Source organism: Ictidomys tridecemlineatus, chromosome 7, assembly GCF_052094955.1.
Source record: "Ictidomys tridecemlineatus isolate mIctTri1 chromosome 7, mIctTri1.hap1, whole genome shotgun sequence".
NCBI lineage: Eukaryota > Metazoa > Chordata > Mammalia > Rodentia > Sciuridae > Ictidomys > Ictidomys tridecemlineatus.
Genome location: NC_135483.1, coordinates 170,485,864 through 170,506,621, shown reverse-complemented (window position 1 = coordinate 170,506,621; position 20,758 = coordinate 170,485,864). Strand labels below are relative to the sequence as shown.

Below are 20,758 nucleotides of genomic sequence, written 5' to 3'. Positions count from 1 at the left end.
TGAAAATTTGAAAACATTTCGTTTAAGATCAAGAACAAAGCAAAGATGCCCATGCTCACCACTTCTGTGAGACATAGTGCTGGAAGTCATAGCCAGAGCAATCAAACAAGGAAACAAAATAAAAACTCGTCAAATCAAAAAAGAAATAAAATGATCTCTGTTTGCAGATGACATAATTTTATATATATGAGGGCACAGGTAAGGTCAGGGATGTGGCTTATGCCCTTTTCCTTTCTTCCTTATCTGGAACCATCATTATGAATTATTATTTTAAATGAATAGAAAATAAAGTTTCAAATTTAGCAAATTATGGGGAAATAAACAAGAATGTCTTAGCAAACTCAGGAGAGAAAAGTTCAACATTGTATCTTTATCTAATCTGTTTGAAGATAACCTCAAATGATGACTGGGAGTCCAAGCAGTGTTTATTGGAAACTTAAAGGACATATATCTTTTATTCTATCTTCTCTATCATTATACACACACACACACACAAAAAAAAAAAATCGAAGTAAATTTTGATGAGTAAAGGAAGAGATCCAGCAGAAAATATACCTAGTTGGTTCGTCATTAAATCACTCATTTATTCACTTAACAAATATTCATCAATAATCTACTCTGTGCCAAGCACTATGCTTGCTGCTTGGCATTCATGGCATAGGTTTGTATTTTTAAGTCATCCTGGCATTATGTGGAGAGTAGCTTGGAGAAGGACAAGTGGGATAACAGACCAGGAAAGAGCCTACCGCAGGGTAATGGTGTTGGTCTGGATAGATGGTGATATTTTATTACAACAGGGAACACTGTGAAGACTGACAGGGGGGTCAGAAAAATCAGGTGTTCTGTTTTTAACATATTAGGTGTGAATTGCCTGAGACCTTTCTAAATGAATTGTCAGAGAGGCAATCAACATATATAATCTGCATCTCAAGGAAGAGGTCTTAGCACAGAGTAGATATTTAATGAATATCGATTTACTTAATTAATGATTGTTGTAAGAAAGACATGCGTTCAGTATTTCAATTGCCTAGGAAACTACTCATAGACTACACAGCTTAATACTTTCACATCTCTACATCCAACATTCTAATAGCCTTCTCTCACATCTTTAATTTATTCAGGGACCAGATAGGCTTTTAAATTATATTTAAATTAATTGTTAATTTAAATTACATTGTGATTTTCTCTGGACTGTCAATTAACATCTCCTTAGGCATTTACCTATATGCTATATTAATTTAGTCCTTATACATGTTGAGTCCCCAGAGTATGCCAAGTAACATATTATGTACTAGGTGCATATCTTGGGCTTTTTTTTTCTTGTAACATTACAAGGGACTTAAGCTTTAAAAAAAAGTAACAGGAAAAACTCTCATTCATGAAAAGATGAAAAGGACTATATTCCCTTATTTCTTTATTGCTGCATTTAAGGTTTGATCACTGTGGGCTGAGAGGCAATGTCTTAAAATAAGTTTGCCTCTGAACAAAGATTTTTAGTCAGGCCATGAAATATGATTTATTCAAGGTCCTTGTAGCTCTGGAGCAGTGTTAGAGAATAGATGAAGAAGAATAGTGTAAGTTCTCTCCTCCTGAATATTCAATGCAAAATAGCACAGATGGAGCTACAGGTACCTGAAAAGTATGTAACTAACAAAATAAGCCTTTCTGTGCTTTCAATTCTTGTTATTTTATTTTTTATCAGTTACACAAATAATACAATATTACATTTTTGGTAAATTAAGATGCCACAATGCACAATTTTCTAAAAATTAATTCATCTGCATGTCTTCCACTTCTCCCACCTTTTTACTAGAGGTTTAATAAGTTTTCCTTCACATATTTTTAACTGCATATGTACATGTCCTTACTTTTTCATCATAAGTCAGATTATACTATACTTTTGCTTTTTTCCTGCTTGCTTAGTGACATTGAACAATGTCATTTTTTAAAATTCTATGTAGCATCTCATAGTGTGAGTATACTATATTTAGTGATGTATAATCAAATTACTTTCAGCTTTTCATGATCACAAAGGCTTTGGTGAATATCCTTATATTTCCTTGTACTTATAAGCGGTATTCTTTTTTGTATATTTGTATATTTTGTATATTTAAACTATGAAGAGTTCTTAGTTTAAAGATTACACACATTAAAACTTTGATTGATAACCACCAAATTGTAGATCTTTTTATAGCACGATCTCCTTTTTAAATTTTTTATTCTAATTTATTATATATGACAGCAGAATGCATTACAACTCGTATTACACACATAGAGCACAATTTTTCAAATCTCTGGTTGTGTTCAAAGTATATTCACACCATTCGAGTCTTCATACATGCACTTAGCGTAATGATGTGCATCTCATTCCACCATCTTTTTTACCCCCTTGCTCCCTCCCTTCCCCTCCCTCCCCTTTGCCCTATCTAGGGTTCATCTAATCTTCCCATGCTCCCCCTCTCAACCCCACCATGAATTAGCCTCCTTGTATCAGAGAAAACATTCGGCATTTGTTTTCTTGGCGGGGGATGGCTAACTTCCCTTAGCATTATATTCTCCAGCTCCATCCATTTACCTGCAAATGCCAGGATTTCATTCTCTTTTATTGCTGAGTAATATTCCATTGTGTATATACACCACATTTTCTTCACTCATTCATCTACTGAAGGGCATCTATGTTGGTTCCACAGTTTAACTATTGTGAATTGTGCTGCAATAAACATTGATGTGGTTTAGTTTGAATCCATCCCATTTATTAATTCTTGATTTTAATCCTTGCACTACAGGAGTCTTATTAAGGGAGTAGGGGCCTAATCTGATATGATGGAGATTTGGGCCTATTTTTCCTTCTATTAGATGCAGGGTCTCTGGTTTAATTCCTAGGTCCTTGATCCATTTTGAGTTGAGTTTTGTGCATGGAGAGAGATTGTACAAAGTTTGCAACTCTGATTGTACAGAGTTTGCAAGACACTCGTCTGGAGTGGACTTTCTTTCATGGGGTTTAATTCCATTTTGTTGCACATGGATTTCCAGTTTACCCAGCACCATTTGTTGAAGAGGCTATCTTTTCTCCAATGCATGTTTTGTCTAATATAAGATAACTCTACTATGTGGGTTAGTCTCTGTGTCCTCTATTCTGTACCATTGGTCTACCAGTCTGTTATGGTGCCAATACCATGCTGTTTTGTTACTATTGCTCTGTAGTATAGTTTAAGGTCTGGTGTTGTGATGTCACTTGCTTCACTCTTCTTGCTAAATATTGCTTTGGCCATTCAGGATCTCTTATTTTTCCAAATGAATTTCAAAATTGCTTTTTCTGTGTCTATGAGGAATGTCATTGGGATTTTGATTGGAATTGCATTAAATTTGTATAATGCTTTTGGTAGTATGGTCATTTTGACAATATTAATTCAATAAGAATTACATTTACTGATTTCTGTATGTGGAACCAACCACATATGTGGATGAACCCCATTTGATCATGGGGCACTATTGTTTTGATATGTTTTTTGTATTTGATTTGCCAGAATTTTATTGAGAATTTTTGCATGTATATTCATTAAAGATATTGATCTGAGGTTTTCTTTCTTTGATGTGTCTTTGCCTCGTTTTGGAATCAGGTAATATTGGCCTCATAGAATGAGTTTGAAGTGCTCCCTCTTTTTCTATTTCCTGAAATAAATTGAAGAGTACTGGTATTAGTTCTTCTTTAAAGGTCTTGTAGAACTCAGTGTAGCACAATCCCTTTTATAACTGATATCGGGTGAGCACCTCAAACCTTAGCTGTATCAGTATCACCTGAAAACTTATTACAGATACATATTCTCTGCCTTATCCCCAACAGACCAAGTAACATCTCTGGGGATGGGTCCAGCATTCTGTTTTAACACTCTTCAGGTGATTCTGATTGTACAGAGATTGCAAGACACTTGTCTGGAGTGGACTTTCTGGCACCTCAGATTTGTGCCATGGGAAAATGCATCTTAAGAACCTACAACTTCTTTGAATTAGTGGTATTGATCATGATCAATACAGCCATCTAATTTGCCTTATAACTTAGAGAAAAGGCATTGTTTGCAGGAATTGAGGAAAGATGGGTTCCATATCATCTATGTGCAAAAGCTTTATCCAGATCAGCTTAAGAACCTATAAGTAGGTTTCTCTGAAAGACTCTCCTGTTTCTTGATTTTAGGGCCACAGTCTTCAGTGAACATGGACCTATATGGAAAAGCTGAGCAGGTGTGCAGGGCTTTCTCTGCCCTTGTGGATCAAATCACTTTGCCCAACTTCAAATGAAAAGGAGTCCAGACTCAAAGGCCCCCAGGTGTGATGACAAAATGCGTTTTCAAAATCTAAATTAAGAAAATTAAGTTTTCTACCTCTCTCTCAATAATTGGTGTAAACTCTAAAGAAGAGAAATCCTATTTTGAATCTCCTTTTTAATGGATCTTCTTTAGAGTAAGGCCATGAGGTGAAGAGTAAATGAAAAATAAATTGAATCCAGGTGTGTGGAGTTTCTGTCACAAGGTCATTCTTTGGATATTTTGGTAGTAATAGTCAAATGTGTGATCTATGTCAATGAATGCATCTTTTTCACATATCATTCAAATTAGTGATTGACGATCTAATTCTCCATCAGGATGCTCCTCCTTGGGAACTGGTATGACAAAGAACTACACACACACACACACAGGAGTGCTTGTAAGACAAGTGAAATCTGAATAAATTCCTTGGGTTGCATCGATGTCAGCTTCCTGCTTGTGATATTGACCTACAGTTATGCAAGATGTTCCCATTGGGCGAAATTAGATGAATATACAAATGTCTCTATTATTTCTTATAATTGTTTATAAATAAAAAAGTATCTCAAAAGACTTATGTGAATGTTTTCAAAACCTCCATCTCATGAGTTTCACCAAAGCACCTGTGTGTCCTTTCTCTGTGTGTTGAATTAGATTATAGATATGCTTAACTCTATATCCAAAGTAGGAGCTAACAATTTTTTTTTTTTACTGATACAACACTTAGCTTTAAACACTTTATATGTACTAACTTATTTAATCCTTACAACAGACCTAGAAAGCTGGTATGTCATTTTATTTTTTTTAAATGGAGCACAAAGACATTTAATAACTTAGGCAAAATCATTTGGCTGGTACTTGAAGTTGATATTTGAACCCAGCTTCTGAGCCTACAATCCAATCACTGATCTCTAATTGCTCTCAATATAAATTATTAGGATTCCATTCAAAATCTATGGTCCATATTACACTCAGAGAGATTATAGATATACATATATGTGTATGTATACATATGTGTGTGTATGTGTGCTCTATAATTCCTAGTACTGTTTACAGAGTAAAATAATGTCCAGTTGGATAGGATTAAGATGAATTTATCCCTGTTCAATCTCATCCTAATTTTTATGTTTGTTTCCCAGCCTATCATACATCTTTGTTTTGGTATTGTCATTTGACATATTCACTCTTCTTTCTTCAACCCTTAGTGCTCCTTATACATGGGATAATATGCCATAAAGCATGATGGTTCAGCAAACCACAGCCTGTGGGCCAAATCCTGCCCACTGCCTACTTTGAACAGGCTGTGAGCTAAGAGTGGGTATTACATTTTATAAGTGGTTGAAAAGGACACCTGGAGAGTATATGGATTTAAATGATGGTGTCCATAAACCAAGTTCTATTGAAAAATAACCATGCTCTTTTATTATGTATCATAGTTTCTTTTATTCTACCAAGGTAGACCTGATTAATTGCAATAGACACAGGAAAGCCAACAACCCCTACTCTTTACAGAAAATATTGCCAACTGCTGTTGGCATTCTCCAAGAATGGTGTCTATTTACTGATTTAAAAGAGGTGATGAGTTTATCAGATGGTTTTGAAGAGCAGGATGAAAGGCATTAAAGAAAAGAGTATGAAAGCAAAATGATGAATCTATGTAAAAATGGTAGCAAAAGAGTGGCAGGGTTTTTTAAAATTTTTTTATTGGTTGTTCACAACATTACAAAGCTCTTGACATATCATATTTCATACATTAGATTCAAGTGGGTTATGAACTCCCAATTTTTACCCCAAATGCGGATTGCAGAATCATGTCGGTTACACATCCACATTTTTACATAATGCCATACTAGTAACTGTTGTATTCTGCTACCCTTCCTATCCTCTACTATCCCCCTCCCCTTCCCTCCCATCTTCTCTCTCTACCCCATCTACTGTAATTCATTTCTCTCCTTGTTTATTTTCCCATTCCCCTTACAACAGGTTTTTAATATTCTCATTCTCCCAGTCAGCCAAACCCTGAGGCTGGACTTCTTCCCCCATTATTAGGATTTGGCTAATCCTCAGATGAAACTTTGTCTTCGATAATAACACTTTAGATAAGATTTCTAGCTTTAGGAGGGTCCCAAAGGCTTCAGTGAAACATTTATTGAGATTTTATTCAGACCTGAAAATAATTTGGATTTGAAAATATCAAGAGAATAGCTAACATATCTGAAATTCAAACTGGCTCTCCATCATTGGTTATGAGAGAATGGTTGGAAACATGGGAATAATTAGAGATAAAAATAGCCTTATGTCTGGAACGCAAGTCAATTTGCTAATTGGACTTCACTGCTATGAATCTCATTCAGGCCTGGTCATTTTGCTAGGAAAAATTATTTATATGTTTTTCTCTCATAATTCTGTTTAAGTGTGTTTTGCTTTTCAGTGCAAACTATAGCCACTTATACAGTTTTAATATTTCATCAAATAGCACATATGTAATTGGGAGATAATTGATACTTATGCTATTTTATCAGAGTTTGGGTATCTTTAGTGGAAACATTAAATATTGAGATAAAGAGACTCCAAAACATTACTTGGTCCAGAGCATTTATTAATTTTGTTTCCATAAGAAGAATGCTTTATTCCTCCAGTTTTTTGTTTCATTTTATTCATTGCTTCATTCAGTATTCAAAAATATTTTCTCAAAGTGTAGTATCACAGATTGTGGTAACTAGCAATTAATAAACACAGTTCCTTTTATGCCAGTGCACAAGCAATTCAGTGGTAAATGGCTTGGAATTCATGCAATGTATTCAAGTTAAATGTATGGCATCCCCAGTCCATTTACAATGTCAAACATCCCCAGACAAATTATCAAATTAATACAGAGTATAGTCTTCCAATCCTCAAGTCATCTTCGGAGTAATCACAGTTTGAAGGCAGTAATCACTGTTTGAAGGAATATGCTAGCAGCCTAAAAGAATGAAGCTTTAAGAATTATTTAATTTTCATATTAATTTTTATCTCTGGACATTTTCACCAATTAAAATAAATAAGTGATCAATATTTAAGAAAAAATATGTATGCACTTTTTAATTCCAAGGCATGAGTTAGCTCTAAGGTTAGATTTATTTTCTCTTTATTTCTAGGTTTACTTTTCCAACGAATCTAGACCCACTCCTGCGCACATACATGCTTATCCAATCTTCAATCAACTCTTTCTTCTTTAGGAAAGGGACTCTTAGAAGCTGAGAATATGCACCTGAAAGCAGAAAAAAGAAACTAAAGGTCACCAAATGATTTTCAGTTGAATTAAATATCAGTAAGTTGTTTTTTTAAAAAGGAAAGTAAACATTTCTTCCATTCTTCTATCAAAATTCTATATAAACTTATTTCATATATAATAAATTTATATTTATGAAAAGTTTTGTGTCCTATGCAGTTTACCTATATAATATGAATGATGTAAATTATAAAAACATTTTCTCTTGTCAATTACTATGCATTATTTTTCTGGTTAAAAAGTTAAAATGGTCTTTATATAATGTTTCCTGTAAAAATATAAATAAAACATTTTAAATCACACACAGTATAATCTTTCTGAGGTAGTTTTATACACATGCTTTATACCATAATTTATTTAATGATCACTATATTGTGGGAGTTTAGATTATCTCCAGGTTTCCTGTTACTATAAATTGCAGTGCAGTAAAGAACCTGAACCTCTGGATGTTTCTTAGAGTAAATTTCTAGGTAAAGAATTGCTGAATATGCTGCTTAGGAAATTTCTTGGAGAGAGCAAAGTAGGAAGTCAAACACTGTGGATCTATCTATGTTCCCAAAGCATTGTTCTCTCTTGTGTTTAGTGTTGAAAAAATAAGCACTGAATATTTGTCAGCTAATTTGACACCAACTGCAACATCATTAGTTGATAAATCTAAATTTTCATTTTCTTATCACAAGAAAAACAAAGAATAGCAAATTTTCTAGAACATTTAGACTGCCAGGCCCCAGAAGATAATTTTTTTTCTGTCCTTATTAGTGACAGAGCAAGGTTTGTTGAAGGAAGAGGCCATCATTTTTGACACAAACAAGGTTATACTTCAAAATCTCTTCATTTGAATTGAAGTCTTTAGTACTGTGTGAGTTACCCTAAACTGTAGCTTACTCTTTGTGAATTATCGGTCTACTCTTGGCCTAAATGAATCAGTCTCTCTCTTTCCTTCTCCCTCTCTCTCTTCCTCGCCTTCTCCCTCTCTCTCCTTTTTTCTCCTCTCAGAATTTAGTGCTTAAGCCTAGGTATGTCCTCTTTATATTCCCTTTATATGTTCCACCATTCAACTGTTAGTCAACATCTTTCTAGACTAAATAACAATAACTTTTAGGGTATTTTCTCATAATGCTATCTCTAGCCCTTAGAATTTCTAGAATTCTCATGTCTGAGCCTCCTCTGTTTCTACTTTTCATTGTAAATAGCCACAGTGTCCAGGTTATCACCCAGCTCAGTCAACTCTCCTTTGGGTAAAGCTCTTCTAGATTCTTTCCAGAGTTATATTAGTTTCTTTCATATATTCATTTTTTATAGGATTACATAACACTAGAACAGAGAACTTGAAGGTATGTCAGAGGTTACCTAATTGATGAAAAAACAAAGTACCAAATGCATAAATTAATTTCCCCAAGGTTACCTAGGTATTTGGTATCTTTTGTTTTCAAATTTATTGATATAATATTAGCAAATATGATTTAGTCAAATGGAAAATGGCAAGTTACATATTTTTAGCAAAGCATGATTCATACTAAGATTTTGTAAGTGGATCTAAACTATTTGATTTAAAGTCATCAAAATAGCAAAAACCTATTTGTATATTATGTACACATTTATTTTATTCTTCTTCTCTTCTGCCCTGATGATATGATTTCCCTGAGAAATATACAGAAAAATACCTCTTCACCCTCACCTTCATCCAAACATGGTAGCATATTATCCCCCCGAGACAAAAGGAAAAATTATTAGAAGATCCATGCAGGTACATCCAGAGCCCAGTTGAGCCACTAGAGATTTAATCAAGCCTCTTGAAAGGAAATCTCAATGTTCCTGTAACTTTTTAACTTCTGGACATGTGTCTCCTTGACCTGAGACCCTCTTTGACTGTGGTTCTGCCAACCAAATGGAAAGTCTTGTTTCCTGATCTGCAAACAATTGTTTGTACCAAACATTAAAATAACTTCAACAAAGAGAAATGCTCACTCCTATTACTTGGCTACTTGCAAAGCAACAGTTCCTAAAGTTTGAAACCAGCTGACTCAATAGCAACTTTGTAGTGAGATAAAGGATCTGGCTTCTATGGCTGGAGATGGAGAATTGTGTGTGTGTGTGTGTCTCTGTGTGTGTGTGTGTGTGTGTGTGTGTATAAACATGTATACATACATATAATTATTCTCATATTGAGAACACAAATGTTTTCTTTAGACATTTCTCTGAGCTATTCAAGGTGAGTACAAAATACAAAATATAGTTGTGATTATTTGAGCACAACAGCTAAGTAATAAAAATGAGAGAAAAATCCCTACAGATCACCCTCCACCATACAGAAGAGAATATGTAGTCCTTACTTATGCTGACACCTGAGCAGCCTCTGTTCAAAATATTTTAAAAATAGTGGCAACCATGGACTTGGGTTGTGGCTCTGTAGTAGAACACTTGCCTAGTATGTGTGAGGCCCTGGGATCGATCCTCAGTACCACATATAAATAAATAAATAAATAAATAAATAGTATTGTGTCTGTCTACAACTAAAAATATTTTTTAATGGCAGCAACCAATGCTTAAAACATTTCATCTGTATTTCTACTTTAGTATCAAAGCTGCAGAGAGAGAATATAGCCTGTGAAAATTGAAATTAGTTTAAGTTATAATTACACTTAACAAAACAATAAACTTATTTATAAATAATAGCAGTGGATTATCTGGTTTTGTATGGCAGCAAGTCATGAGGATTTTTAATTACTGAGGTTAAAACAAACTTTATCTCTAAAATCTTCAATATCTTAGGAAAAGGTAGTCCTAAAATCATAGCTATTAATCATTATTTTAATTATTTAGGAATATATGTCATATATCAAAGGCATAAATGACAATTTTTTACAAAGTAAAAATTATTTATACTCCAGTTTCCATTGGTACATAAATAATTCTAAAAGAGTTACTACCACCTAAACTACACTTGCTGCGATGCTTGAAAGCTTAATGGCTGAAGTAATACCAAAAATTGAACAACAACAAAAAATGAATAGAACTCAGGCATCTCTTTGCTCACTTATTGACAGGATCTCACTCACCTTCATTCCAATTTTATAAAGGATATTACTTCTATACCCCTAGAGAAGACTGTATTTGAATGCAATATTTACTTTGGTGAAAATTTGTAAACTTTTGGGAAGTTACTAAAAGTTAATTATTTGATAGAAGTTAACTATTTATCTGAAATTCACTAAAAAAAAGGAGTGAATCTGCATGCCAGTTGATTTTTTTTCTCCTAATCAACTAAGTACCTCTCAAAGAGCCCCTCCATTAACATGAAAGCAATGTTTTGTTTTGTTTTCCAATTTTAAGGGGGCAAGAATTCATGTGCTACAAATATTCCCCAGGCTTATATTCAAGTTTTCCCAATTCCACAGCAAGTAAATATCAATGCCAATGTTTCAGCTAGTGATAAAATAGTGTTGATCTTGGGCATACCTTTGTACCTTTGCCCTGTATTTGAGGAATCATGCTTTTCCTTATTTGCCCTTCTTATTCTTTCTCCTTAGTGTTCACATGAGCTATGAGGATAGTGACAATATGATCATCTAAATAGTTATTGTGAAATGCAAAAGAAAGTGCTATCTATCTTTCTATTACTTCTGTGATCTTGAAAAGAATATTTGTGGCATTTGTCCCTTAAAGCCATTTGCCCCTTCCTCACAATTCAGCACATTCATACTTGATTGACCCTTTTAAAAGACATGGGAGCCGGGGCTAACCACCTTGTTTATTCCCTGTGTGCTGTGGCTGTGCTGCTGAGATTTTCTCTTCCTTTACAGACAGCTGCCTCCTTCCTAAGCCATGATTCCTGGAGAGGACACAGTCCACATAGATGTCCCAGAAGAGTTGAGCCAGATCCCAAAACAGTGCTCCATGCTTCAAGTTCTCAGATGTCTTCAGGTAGATCATGAAATCCCAGAAGCCCGACACAGTGTTGGAAATGCGAGGCTTTCGCATTTCCAGGAGGAGCACTGAGGAGGATTCCCAGCACTGAGGATCAGCTTGGTTAAGAGCCAGTAGGTCTGTCTGGCTATGACAGAAGAAAGGAGACACACAGCACATTCCCACAATGAGCAGGGAGCAGGTGAAGCTCAAGGGGTGATGGATCCCTCTTCTGATCCCAGGATCAACCATGGTCCTGAAACTGCACAGGATGGAAATACATCAGTCCCTGTTCCATTCAGAAGAGAAAATAAGTGTGCCCTTAAGAAACATAGACCCAGAAAAGGAAACACATCATTGTCACAAAATAGGAAAAGTCTTACCTTTCTTCCCATATCACAAGTCTCCTTCTATCTAAAATGACTTATTGCCAGGCCAGATCATGTAAAATCGAGATATTTGGGCTAATAAGTATTCCTAATATATGTTCTTTTGTTAGATATATAAGAGAACTGTTTTTCCCTGGTACAGAATAATACAGTTTAAAAGAATATTAAGTGTAAACTTAAAAATCTTACTGCATGGCTTTAATTAATTAATATCTTAAACCTAGACATCTAAGATACCTATGCAATTAAGAATTTAAATATATTTTTATCCTTGTGTACTTTTCTATTCACATTGGCTTTTACTTTTTTTAGAAAAGACATTCAAATTATAAAACGTTATAATAAAAATAAATACAAGATAGGTGCTAAAAGGTGGGTAAATATATTTGGAAACTGAAGGACATATATTCATCCCATTAAAGTAGAATCAAAAGACATTTTACAAACACCTAAAATGTTCTCAATTCTGATATAAATTTAATAAAGATACTGTTTTTAATTTCTCTCTTTTTGTTGTAAATCTCAAGGATTTTAAAGAAAATTCTTTGCCTCTCATTCAACTTTTCTCTCAATGCCTGTTACAATAAAATCAGGGCAGCTACATATCATCTTGAATTCGTTCTTATGTTACCACTTCAAACAAGTGCAACGAGAAATTATGCTCTTAAAATAGCTTAAATTTTCTTTTTCCCCAACAAAATAGCTTATCGGAATCCTCACAGTGCACAATGTAATCACACTTAAACAACTTCAACATAAATAAGAAACAGGAAGCACACAAAGCTCACTTCTACTCTTATATTATATTTTCAAAAGCTTTTAGATGGTAAATATCACGAAAGTAAGCAAGGAACATCCCATGAGAATACTTATGGGAATATTTTCATATCAAAATATTCAATGATAATATCATAAAATGGAATATTTGTCTTCAGCACAGCAACAGAACATAATGAAATACCGTTAAAAATTTCAGAAACTCTTTGAACAGGCACATCCCTATTTTGAAGGAGTATATTATGATAAAAGACACTTCAATTTTTTTTCTCTATTTCTATATCATTTATACATTAACTCTGCCCGAAAAAAAAATATATATATATATCTATTGTGCTCTTTTCGGAACTAAAATAGCAAAGTCAAGATCTCCCAGAGGTTACTTTTCTTCCAGGGGCTGAATCTAAGCCTAAGCCTTAAGTGCCAAGTTTTTAAGACTAAGGGCGGGACGCTGTCCAGGGTGCTGAAGTTGGCGGTGTCCAGGACTCCCCGTCGGCTCAGGCCACAAGGATCTTGTGGAATCTTTCCGATTCCCTTCTTTAGACATGATTCTCTGAGCCTGGAAAGGTGTTTCTCCAAGTTCTTTAACGGCTGGGGTCCTCCGTGCGCCCTGATCGGAGCCCCACGCTCTGCTGGGCGCGTCCTAGCCCCGCACCTGGTCTCCCGACCTCGCCCCTCCTGGGCGGAGCCGCCAGGGACCCGCTCTGACTTGGCCCCGCTCACCTCCTTACTCTGCAGCTCTACTCCCGGGTCGCAGAAGGGCGCCCCTCCGCACTCACCTGCTCTGCCCTCTCAGTGTTCCCTCGAATGCGCCAAGAGGGTTCCCTCGAGTGCGCGCAGAGGAAGTGCTCCGGCTGCTCCCAGAGCGAGTCACTGTCCCCAGCTTCCGCGTCCTGACTGCTACAGTGCCTCTTCTTAAGCAGTGGGAGTGTTCGGCGCCTCTTCAAGTCTACGTCAAAGCGCCTGGAAACTGCCGCCACCTCTCGCCTCCAAGTCCTTCTCCCGCACCCTCCTCTCGGCTTCCTCCTCTGAGGATTTCGTTTCTGGAAACAAGCCGGCTTGGCCACACACTCCCTGACTGACCCTGACCCATATCCGCCCTCCACCCAGCAGAATGGAGCCTTCTGCAATTTGGCTTCCCCTACCAACCTCGGGAGGTGTGCTGGAGCTGGAAAGTTGGCGCCCGCTCCACCCGTCTAGGGCAGAGTGGAGGTCCCCAGGTCCCCCGCTCTCCAAGTGTGCCTCTCTTGAGCATAAAGGGACGTGAGGAAAGGCCTTGAAATCTGGGGTCGGAAAAGGGACATGGGCCCCCTTCCAGAGGTCAGCAAGAGCTCCCACGAAATAAGGTGGAGATTTCCCAAGATATTCTGGACGTGAATTTCTGTTGCCTGACTGAGGTCCTAGGCAGGAAGGAGCAAAACACCCTTACAAAGGCCCAGAAGTGGGTAGGGACTTGGCGCTACTGGAAGCTTCCCTTGACTGGATAACAGGAGATCTTATCTCCAGCCTGGGTGGTTGCTTTTCCTTTTGACCCATTCAGTCCGATTTTCACAGCGGGGTCCCTGCTTTCCAAGAAAAGGACATGCCTGGAATTCCCTTTTGATTCTTACCTCACAGCTAGTTAATAGCTTAGTCCCTGGCTAGAGTCCTGTGGCTCCCCTAGGACTCTGATGAGCCTTGGCACAACCTCAACTAAGATAAACCCAGCCCAAAGGCTCTAGACAATCGTCCTCCCTTCCCAAGTGTTTCCAGGTCCTGTCCTCCACCTCAAAGCCCCCTTAGAGTCCTAAAAAGAACTTGTAGTGTCCTTTAACCGAAGACTTTTGTGCCAGCTTACTAGTATCCATGGTTACCTTCCACAGGGGCATCATACTTTACAGTGAAGTTTACTGAAGTCACAGAAAAATTAGCCCCTTCCTCCAAGGGACAGGAATAAGGAACTCTAAAGAGGAGTCTAATGGGGAGCTCTGGGCTTCTCCTTCTGCTCTGAAACTGGATGGAGTGTGTATCTTCATCTTTGAACTTAGCAGAATGCCTGCCTCTGCCTATCTCCTGGGGGTGTGGGAAAGTATAATGGCAACAGGATAGGACTTGGGAAATGTCAATGTGTAAGTGATTAAAAAACAATGAGGTAAGAAGAATCAGGAAAGTGTGGTACCTTAGAAGCCAATGAGGTAAAGCTTCTCACCAAGAGAAGAAATCAATCACATCACAGATTGAGTGACAGATGCCAATAAAATGATGATAAAGAATTTCTATTGGATCTTAAAAACAAGAGGTCACTGAACAACTTATCAAGAGCAATTTCAAACGAATGTTGGGGAAGGAAACGTTATGATGGACTGAACCAGAAGACAGCATGAGGGGAGCCCTCTTTAGAAAGGTTTTACAAAACAAGTGTGAAAAATTGGAACAGAAGGTTAGGCTTGGATCTTGATCATGCTCACAGGCTGAAGGAGAGAACCTAAGCGAGAGGGAGAAGTTGAAACCCAGGAAGGAAAGATGATTAGTAATGTCGGAGGACACAGAAGCAATAAGGATAAAAGAATAAGGAGGAGGGAGTCAGCATCTAACAGGAAGGGAGATATCTCACCCTCTGAAACAGGTCAGAAGGAAGGCTGCCTTTGGACTATAGGTGTGTCTGTAGTAATGTGGAAGAGAGCAGAGGCTGAGGGAAGGGGTGACTCATGTCTCAATTTTCTCAATGACAATGAATGCTTACCTGAAAAAAGAAAAGGAGGGTAAGTATTAGGTAGGGAGCTATAGAGGCTAGAAACGCTTTGAAAAAATCACTGAAGGAAAAAAAAAGAAGAGAGAAGACAGAGACTAAAGAACAGGAATAAAACTTTAGATATTGTCTGAGACTATGAATTTTTAACATACCACTTTGTATGTTTGGATGTTTTTTATGAGACAGAATAACAAAATGATAAACACTATTATGGTCTGGATACCAACTGCCTGGGTTTGTACTGTGTAGTTTTTACTTGTCAAATTTTATTGATTCTTAGATATATTTTTTTTTTGTACTTCGAACATTTCTGCTGAAATCAAGATGTAACTGTAACCTTGTAATTAGATTAATAGCATTTTTAAACTTTTTTAAAAAATAATGTGTCTACAATTGACGGCATCTTTGATTTGATGTAATGCTTTGGAGAAGTTAATAAACCTCAGTGAAAACATTTTCTTACCTGTAAAATGGGCAAAAATCTTCCTCATGTTTAGTGAAGACAAAATGAGACCACAAAAAAAAAAAAAACTAACAAAGGTGCTACATGTAAAAAGTACTTGAATGTAAAGTTTTTTTGTTTTTGTTTTTTCTCTCACAGAGGTCAACTGTCTGGAGAATAGAATGGTCACTATGACATAGATTCAATGTTAAAGGTATTCTGGGAAGATGAGAGAATCAAAGATGTATGTAGGTTAGAAAAAAACTAGGGGTAGAGAGATTAAAGACTAGGAGGAAATGAAGGGGGAAAATGTAAGAAGAGTAAGAGGATGCTGAAAATTAGGGAGTTTATAGTCAGAGAGTGGAAGATTAAGACTCAGAGTCCGAAGATAATGGGTTGAAATGGTCACTCCTGTTTTATAGAAGATAAGGGTGTGAGACACTGCTCTCCAACCAATTGGTCTAGAAATAGCTCTTGTCAATAGGAGCAAAGATTCTACAAAGAAAAATTATTTTTTGAAGTATAGCTGGTGTCTACTCAGATGTTTTTTTTTCAATATAATTATTTGAGAATAGAAGTATTGGCCTTTGGTGAAACTTTTACATTGCCATACTAGAATAAAATTCCCTGAATAAACATTTCTTATAAATACACACTTTCACCTAAAAATTAAGCAACCATTTGTTTCAACATTTTTATTTAGAATAAGAGCCTAACAACTACATACTTTGTTGTAACAAATTAATTCATATTCTTTGACTTTCAGGAAAACTTGGAGATGTTCTGGAAAAGGAGAATGTATACTGTTTTTAAACCCTAAAACTCACTATCAGCTGGATAATCACAAGAGGAAAATGACAGACCAATGCTTACATTTAGATGAGAGGAAAACCACCACTAAATCATTTGAATGAAGTTCTTTTTTATTTTGTTTTTTGTTTGTGCCATAGTTATGCATAATAGTGGAGTTCATTTTGACACATTCACAAATGCATATAACATAATTTGCTCCATTTCAATTCCCAGTACTGCCCTTTTCTGTCCTCTTCTCTCTCCTCTGACCCCTGTTATCCACTCTGTTTTTCTTTTTGTTTATTTTACTTTTTTAAAATTGGTACACTTTAATTATATGTAATAGTGGGATTCATAGTGATATATTCATACATGCACATTCATAAACTGTTGATTTCATTCAGCATTTCCTCCCCTTTCTCACTCCTCCTCCCTCCCAACTGCAATTTGAATGAAATACTCTATATTCTGTTGAACACATAAGTATGCTTGATTTTATGATTTATCCTTATGGCTTCATTTTCATAGACTAGGCTCTGTCTAGCAGTAACTAACATCTGCTCAGCACCTTCAATTTACAAAACACTATTTTCATGTACATGATCTCATGTAATCCTAAGGAAAACACTATTTTGATCTACCCTCTTCCCCATTTTGCTATTAAGTAAAGAGACTGTCCCTACTCACTTGGCTGGTGAGAATTAGAGTATGACTCTGTTTCCAAAACTTCACTTTATACATTGTTATCTGTCCTAAACAGTTTGCACATGCAAGTATAAGCTCTGTCCCTCTTTGTTCTTGTAATTTCCCTATTTGATTTCCAATACCAACCGGGAGGGAGCAAATGATAGGTCCAAATTCCAGAGAAAATAATTTTAACAATTTACATCTAGGCTTGGTTTATCACATCATCATTCTTACTTGTTAAGACAAATATTGAGGAAACCAATGGGTCATTGAAAATTATATGACGCAAAATAAATGTTTTGACTGGCATTTGTCATCCAAAGTTGTTTCATCTTTATGCAGCTGCAGCCTAGGGCTAAGGAATGACTGGTTGAGAAGTAAATTGCAATTAGCTGAATGTGCCCCATGGGTAGATTTTCTGATTTTTGCCACTTGAAGCAATTCTCAGAGACATTAAATAGGACTTCCGATTAATTTTAATGAAATTCAAGAGCAGTTATATAGATAGTTTGCATCTTCAGCAGTGCATTAAATTTGCAAATGATGGGGACGATCTTTAAGAATAGGGTGCTTCTTTAACATTTAGGATCAGATTGTAAAAATAATTATTTTTTCTCTCATTCTTTTGTGCTTTTCCATCATTTGAAGATGGTAATAAACAGGAACAATTTCCTGGAATGCCCATTGGGGTAAGTGGATGAGTCACTCTTTAAGTGTCATCAAATTTATAAGGACAAGTTAAATGAAGTAGTCAGATGATACTGAACACTGATTTCAAAAGGTGAGGAATAGGAAAGTTACTCAGGGATACAGGGATATTTCATTCATATTTTTTTCTGTTTGACCAACTGAATGTACTGTAATTGTCATTGCAAGGGTAGTGGTGATTTCTTTTCAGGGTGCTTCTCAAAGTTCTACCATCCTTTATCCATTATTTACTTAAGGTTGCAAAGCCCACAAGGATTCCTTTGGCTTTGTCAAGACTTGGGTTTTATCTCTTGCAAGTACTCTAGCACTTCAAAAGTAGCCATTACAGGTATTGACTTTCAGAATTGTCCTGTCTTTTGGCCTACTCATTTTCAAAGGAGACTGAAGTGATTTGTTTCAATTTGGTTTACATACAAAGGAAGCAATGACAATAGTCTAAGGTTTTAGCAATACTAAATTTCTTTTTCCCAAGTCTTCAATGATGATAGTTACAAAACAAAATGTAAAATCTCTACAATACTATATAGGGAGAAAAATTCACAGCTCAGAAAACAAGGGGTTTGGGGATAATCAGACTTTTGCCAAGAAGAAATCATCTTCCAGGTACCATGGTGGCCACTTTTAACTCCACCTACTCAGGATGCTGAGGCAGGAGGATCACAAGTTCAAGGTTACCCACAGCAACCTAGTGAGATTATGTCTCTAAATTTAAAAAAATAATAAATAAAAAAAGTTTGAGGATGTAGATCAGTGGTAAATATCCCTGGTTTCAATTCCCAGTACTGAAAAAAAAATCATCTTTGAAAAGGACAAATGAGGCTGAGGCAGTGGCTCATGCCTGACTATAGTGGCTCACGAGGCTGAGGCAGGAGAATCTCGAGTTTAAAGCCAGCCTCTGTAATTTAGCGAGGCCCTAAGCAACTCAGTGAGCCCTTGTCTCTAAATAAAATACAAAAAAGGGCTGGGGATGTAGCTCAGTGGTTAAGAGCCCCTGGGTTCAATCCCCAGTACCAAAGAAAGAAGGAAGGAAGGAAGGAAGGAAGGAAGGAAGGAAGGAAGGAAGGAAGGAAGGAAGGAAGGAAGGAAGGAAGGAAGGAAGGAAGGGAGGGAGGGACAAATGAAAATGCTACATGCTCAATGCACAAAACATCTTAGAGTAAGATCAGGGCTCCTGAGATGAGGAACTTTCCCTTAATTTGTGCGTGTCTAGGGAGTTAAGTCTGCTCTGCTCTAGATTCCCATACAATTTTGTTCATACTTTATTTGCTTACTGTATTCTAATTGTTTTTCACGCCTACCTGTCTGTGCTAATCTTCCCACCTCCAGCCCAACCAGATTCTGGCACCTTAGAGTAGGGATCATGTTTAACTATTTTCAATATCACTACCAAACACACATACAATAATTTCTTAATCAATGTTGGTTGAATTTACTTTTGAGGATAGTACTATGTTGAACCTGAGACTGCAGTAGTGAGACTCACTAATTGACATTGATGAATTTTCTTTCCTATGTCTGTACAAAGTAGTAAAAGCATCAGTCAATTTAGTTTTCTTTTTTCTTTGCTGACTGTTCAAATTTTTAATTATGCCTTTACTGAATAGGGATTTTGAACACATCCTATGAAATAGAGTTTTTGGTTGAAAGACTATAATCTTTAAAGTATATTACAAGCATAAAAGTATAAAATTATTTTTCCCTAAGGAAAAAAAAACATTTCTCACTCAAAGATGGGATTTTAAATTTCAGTCAATGGAAAATGATAATGTTCTAAATCTAGATTGAGATCATTTTTGTAACATGGTGCATCAGATGAGAATGCATTTAGCTTCAAGTCACAGAAATCTGACTGTAGATTTAACAGAAAGGGCTTTATTTTTCTTACTAAGAAGTCTGAAAGCATGTGATTACTGATGTTAGCTCAGTGATCCAAGGACATTAGGTCCTACATTTCTATGATTCTCTTGACCTTCTTTGCGCTTACAGGTTGATTATCACAATTTCAGACATCACATATACATTCAAGGCAATAAGGAGGTGGAGGATTTTTCTAGCCAGCCACATATGTCCCTTTTAAAACAAGAAAGCAAAAACATTATTATACCATATTATCAGTGGATTTAGGCTTGATATTCATGTGCTACAAGTAGGTCACATGTTCATGGTCATTATTAGTACATGCAAGTCTGCAGAGAAGAGCTCCAATAGGAAGATTAAAGCCTAATGTCTAAGAACTTGGAGACTTGGAAATGGCTTTTTTTTTAATCAATAAGATTAACCCCACAAGGTGATATGAGCTAATGGGAAACCATGAATCAAATAAATTCATGCTTAACTCTATATTGGGATAAATCTTTCATTGCTTATTGTTTTATTTTCTTAGGTCCCAACTTCCTTATCCTAAAAAATGGAAGACTTATTATTAATCACATAACACTATATATTAGAGAAATAGAAGACGTGTGTTCTTGTACAAACTTTAGGGTTGCATCTGAACATGTTATTGTTTCTGGGACTTAGAGTAATTCATGTCACCTGTCTGATACATTACTGTTCTCCATTGTAAATTGAACAGGTTCAATTAGGTAAAGTCAAAATTCTATCTTATTCTATCAATTTGTTATTCTATAATAAATCCACAATTAAATGCATGGAAATTCTGGCACTTTAGCAAATTGTTGAAATTTAAAATTAGAAGTAGTATATATCACTGTAAGAAATTGTATCCCTTGATATAAACACTGAAGAAATTCT

At 36.1% G+C, this 20,758-nt stretch overlaps 2 protein-coding genes across 2 annotated transcripts in view; one reads left to right on the top strand and one right to left on the bottom strand.

Annotated features, from left to right (window-relative positions):
- Positions 1–4,320, top strand: part of Dytn (dystrotelin) — a 66,146-nt gene extending 61,826 nt beyond the window's left edge. The window contains 1 exon segment of the mRNA XM_005335125.2: positions 4,193–4,320. Within this exon segment, the coding sequence (XP_005335182.2) occupies positions 4,193–4,296 (104 nt within the window). The 3' untranslated portion in view covers positions 4,297–4,320.
- A 1,835-nt stretch (positions 4,321–6,155) lies between these two features.
- Positions 6,156–13,809, bottom strand: Fam237a (family with sequence similarity 237 member A). Its single transcript, XM_013362783.4, has 3 exons — positions 13,424–13,809; positions 11,319–11,740; positions 6,156–7,551 (listed from the first exon to the last, which is right to left on the bottom strand). The coding sequence occupies exons 2-3, from the start codon at positions 11,728–11,730 to the stop codon at positions 7,418–7,420; spliced, it is 546 nt and encodes a 181-aa protein (XP_013218237.1). The 5' UTR covers positions 11,731–11,740; positions 13,424–13,809; the 3' UTR covers positions 6,156–7,417.
- Between the last annotated feature and the right edge of the window lie 6,949 nt (positions 13,810–20,758).

Bases quoted from the DNA above. Each gene is read 5' to 3' on its own strand.
- Fam237a (XM_013362783.4), bottom strand. From the start codon at position 11,730: ATGGTTGATCCTGGGATCAGAAGAGGGATCCATCACCCCTTGAGCTTC. The intron at 7,552-11,318 runs GTGGTTAGCCCC...TTCTGCTTTCAG, and splicing joins GCACACAGGGAATAAACAAG to GTGCATATTCTCAGCTTCTA.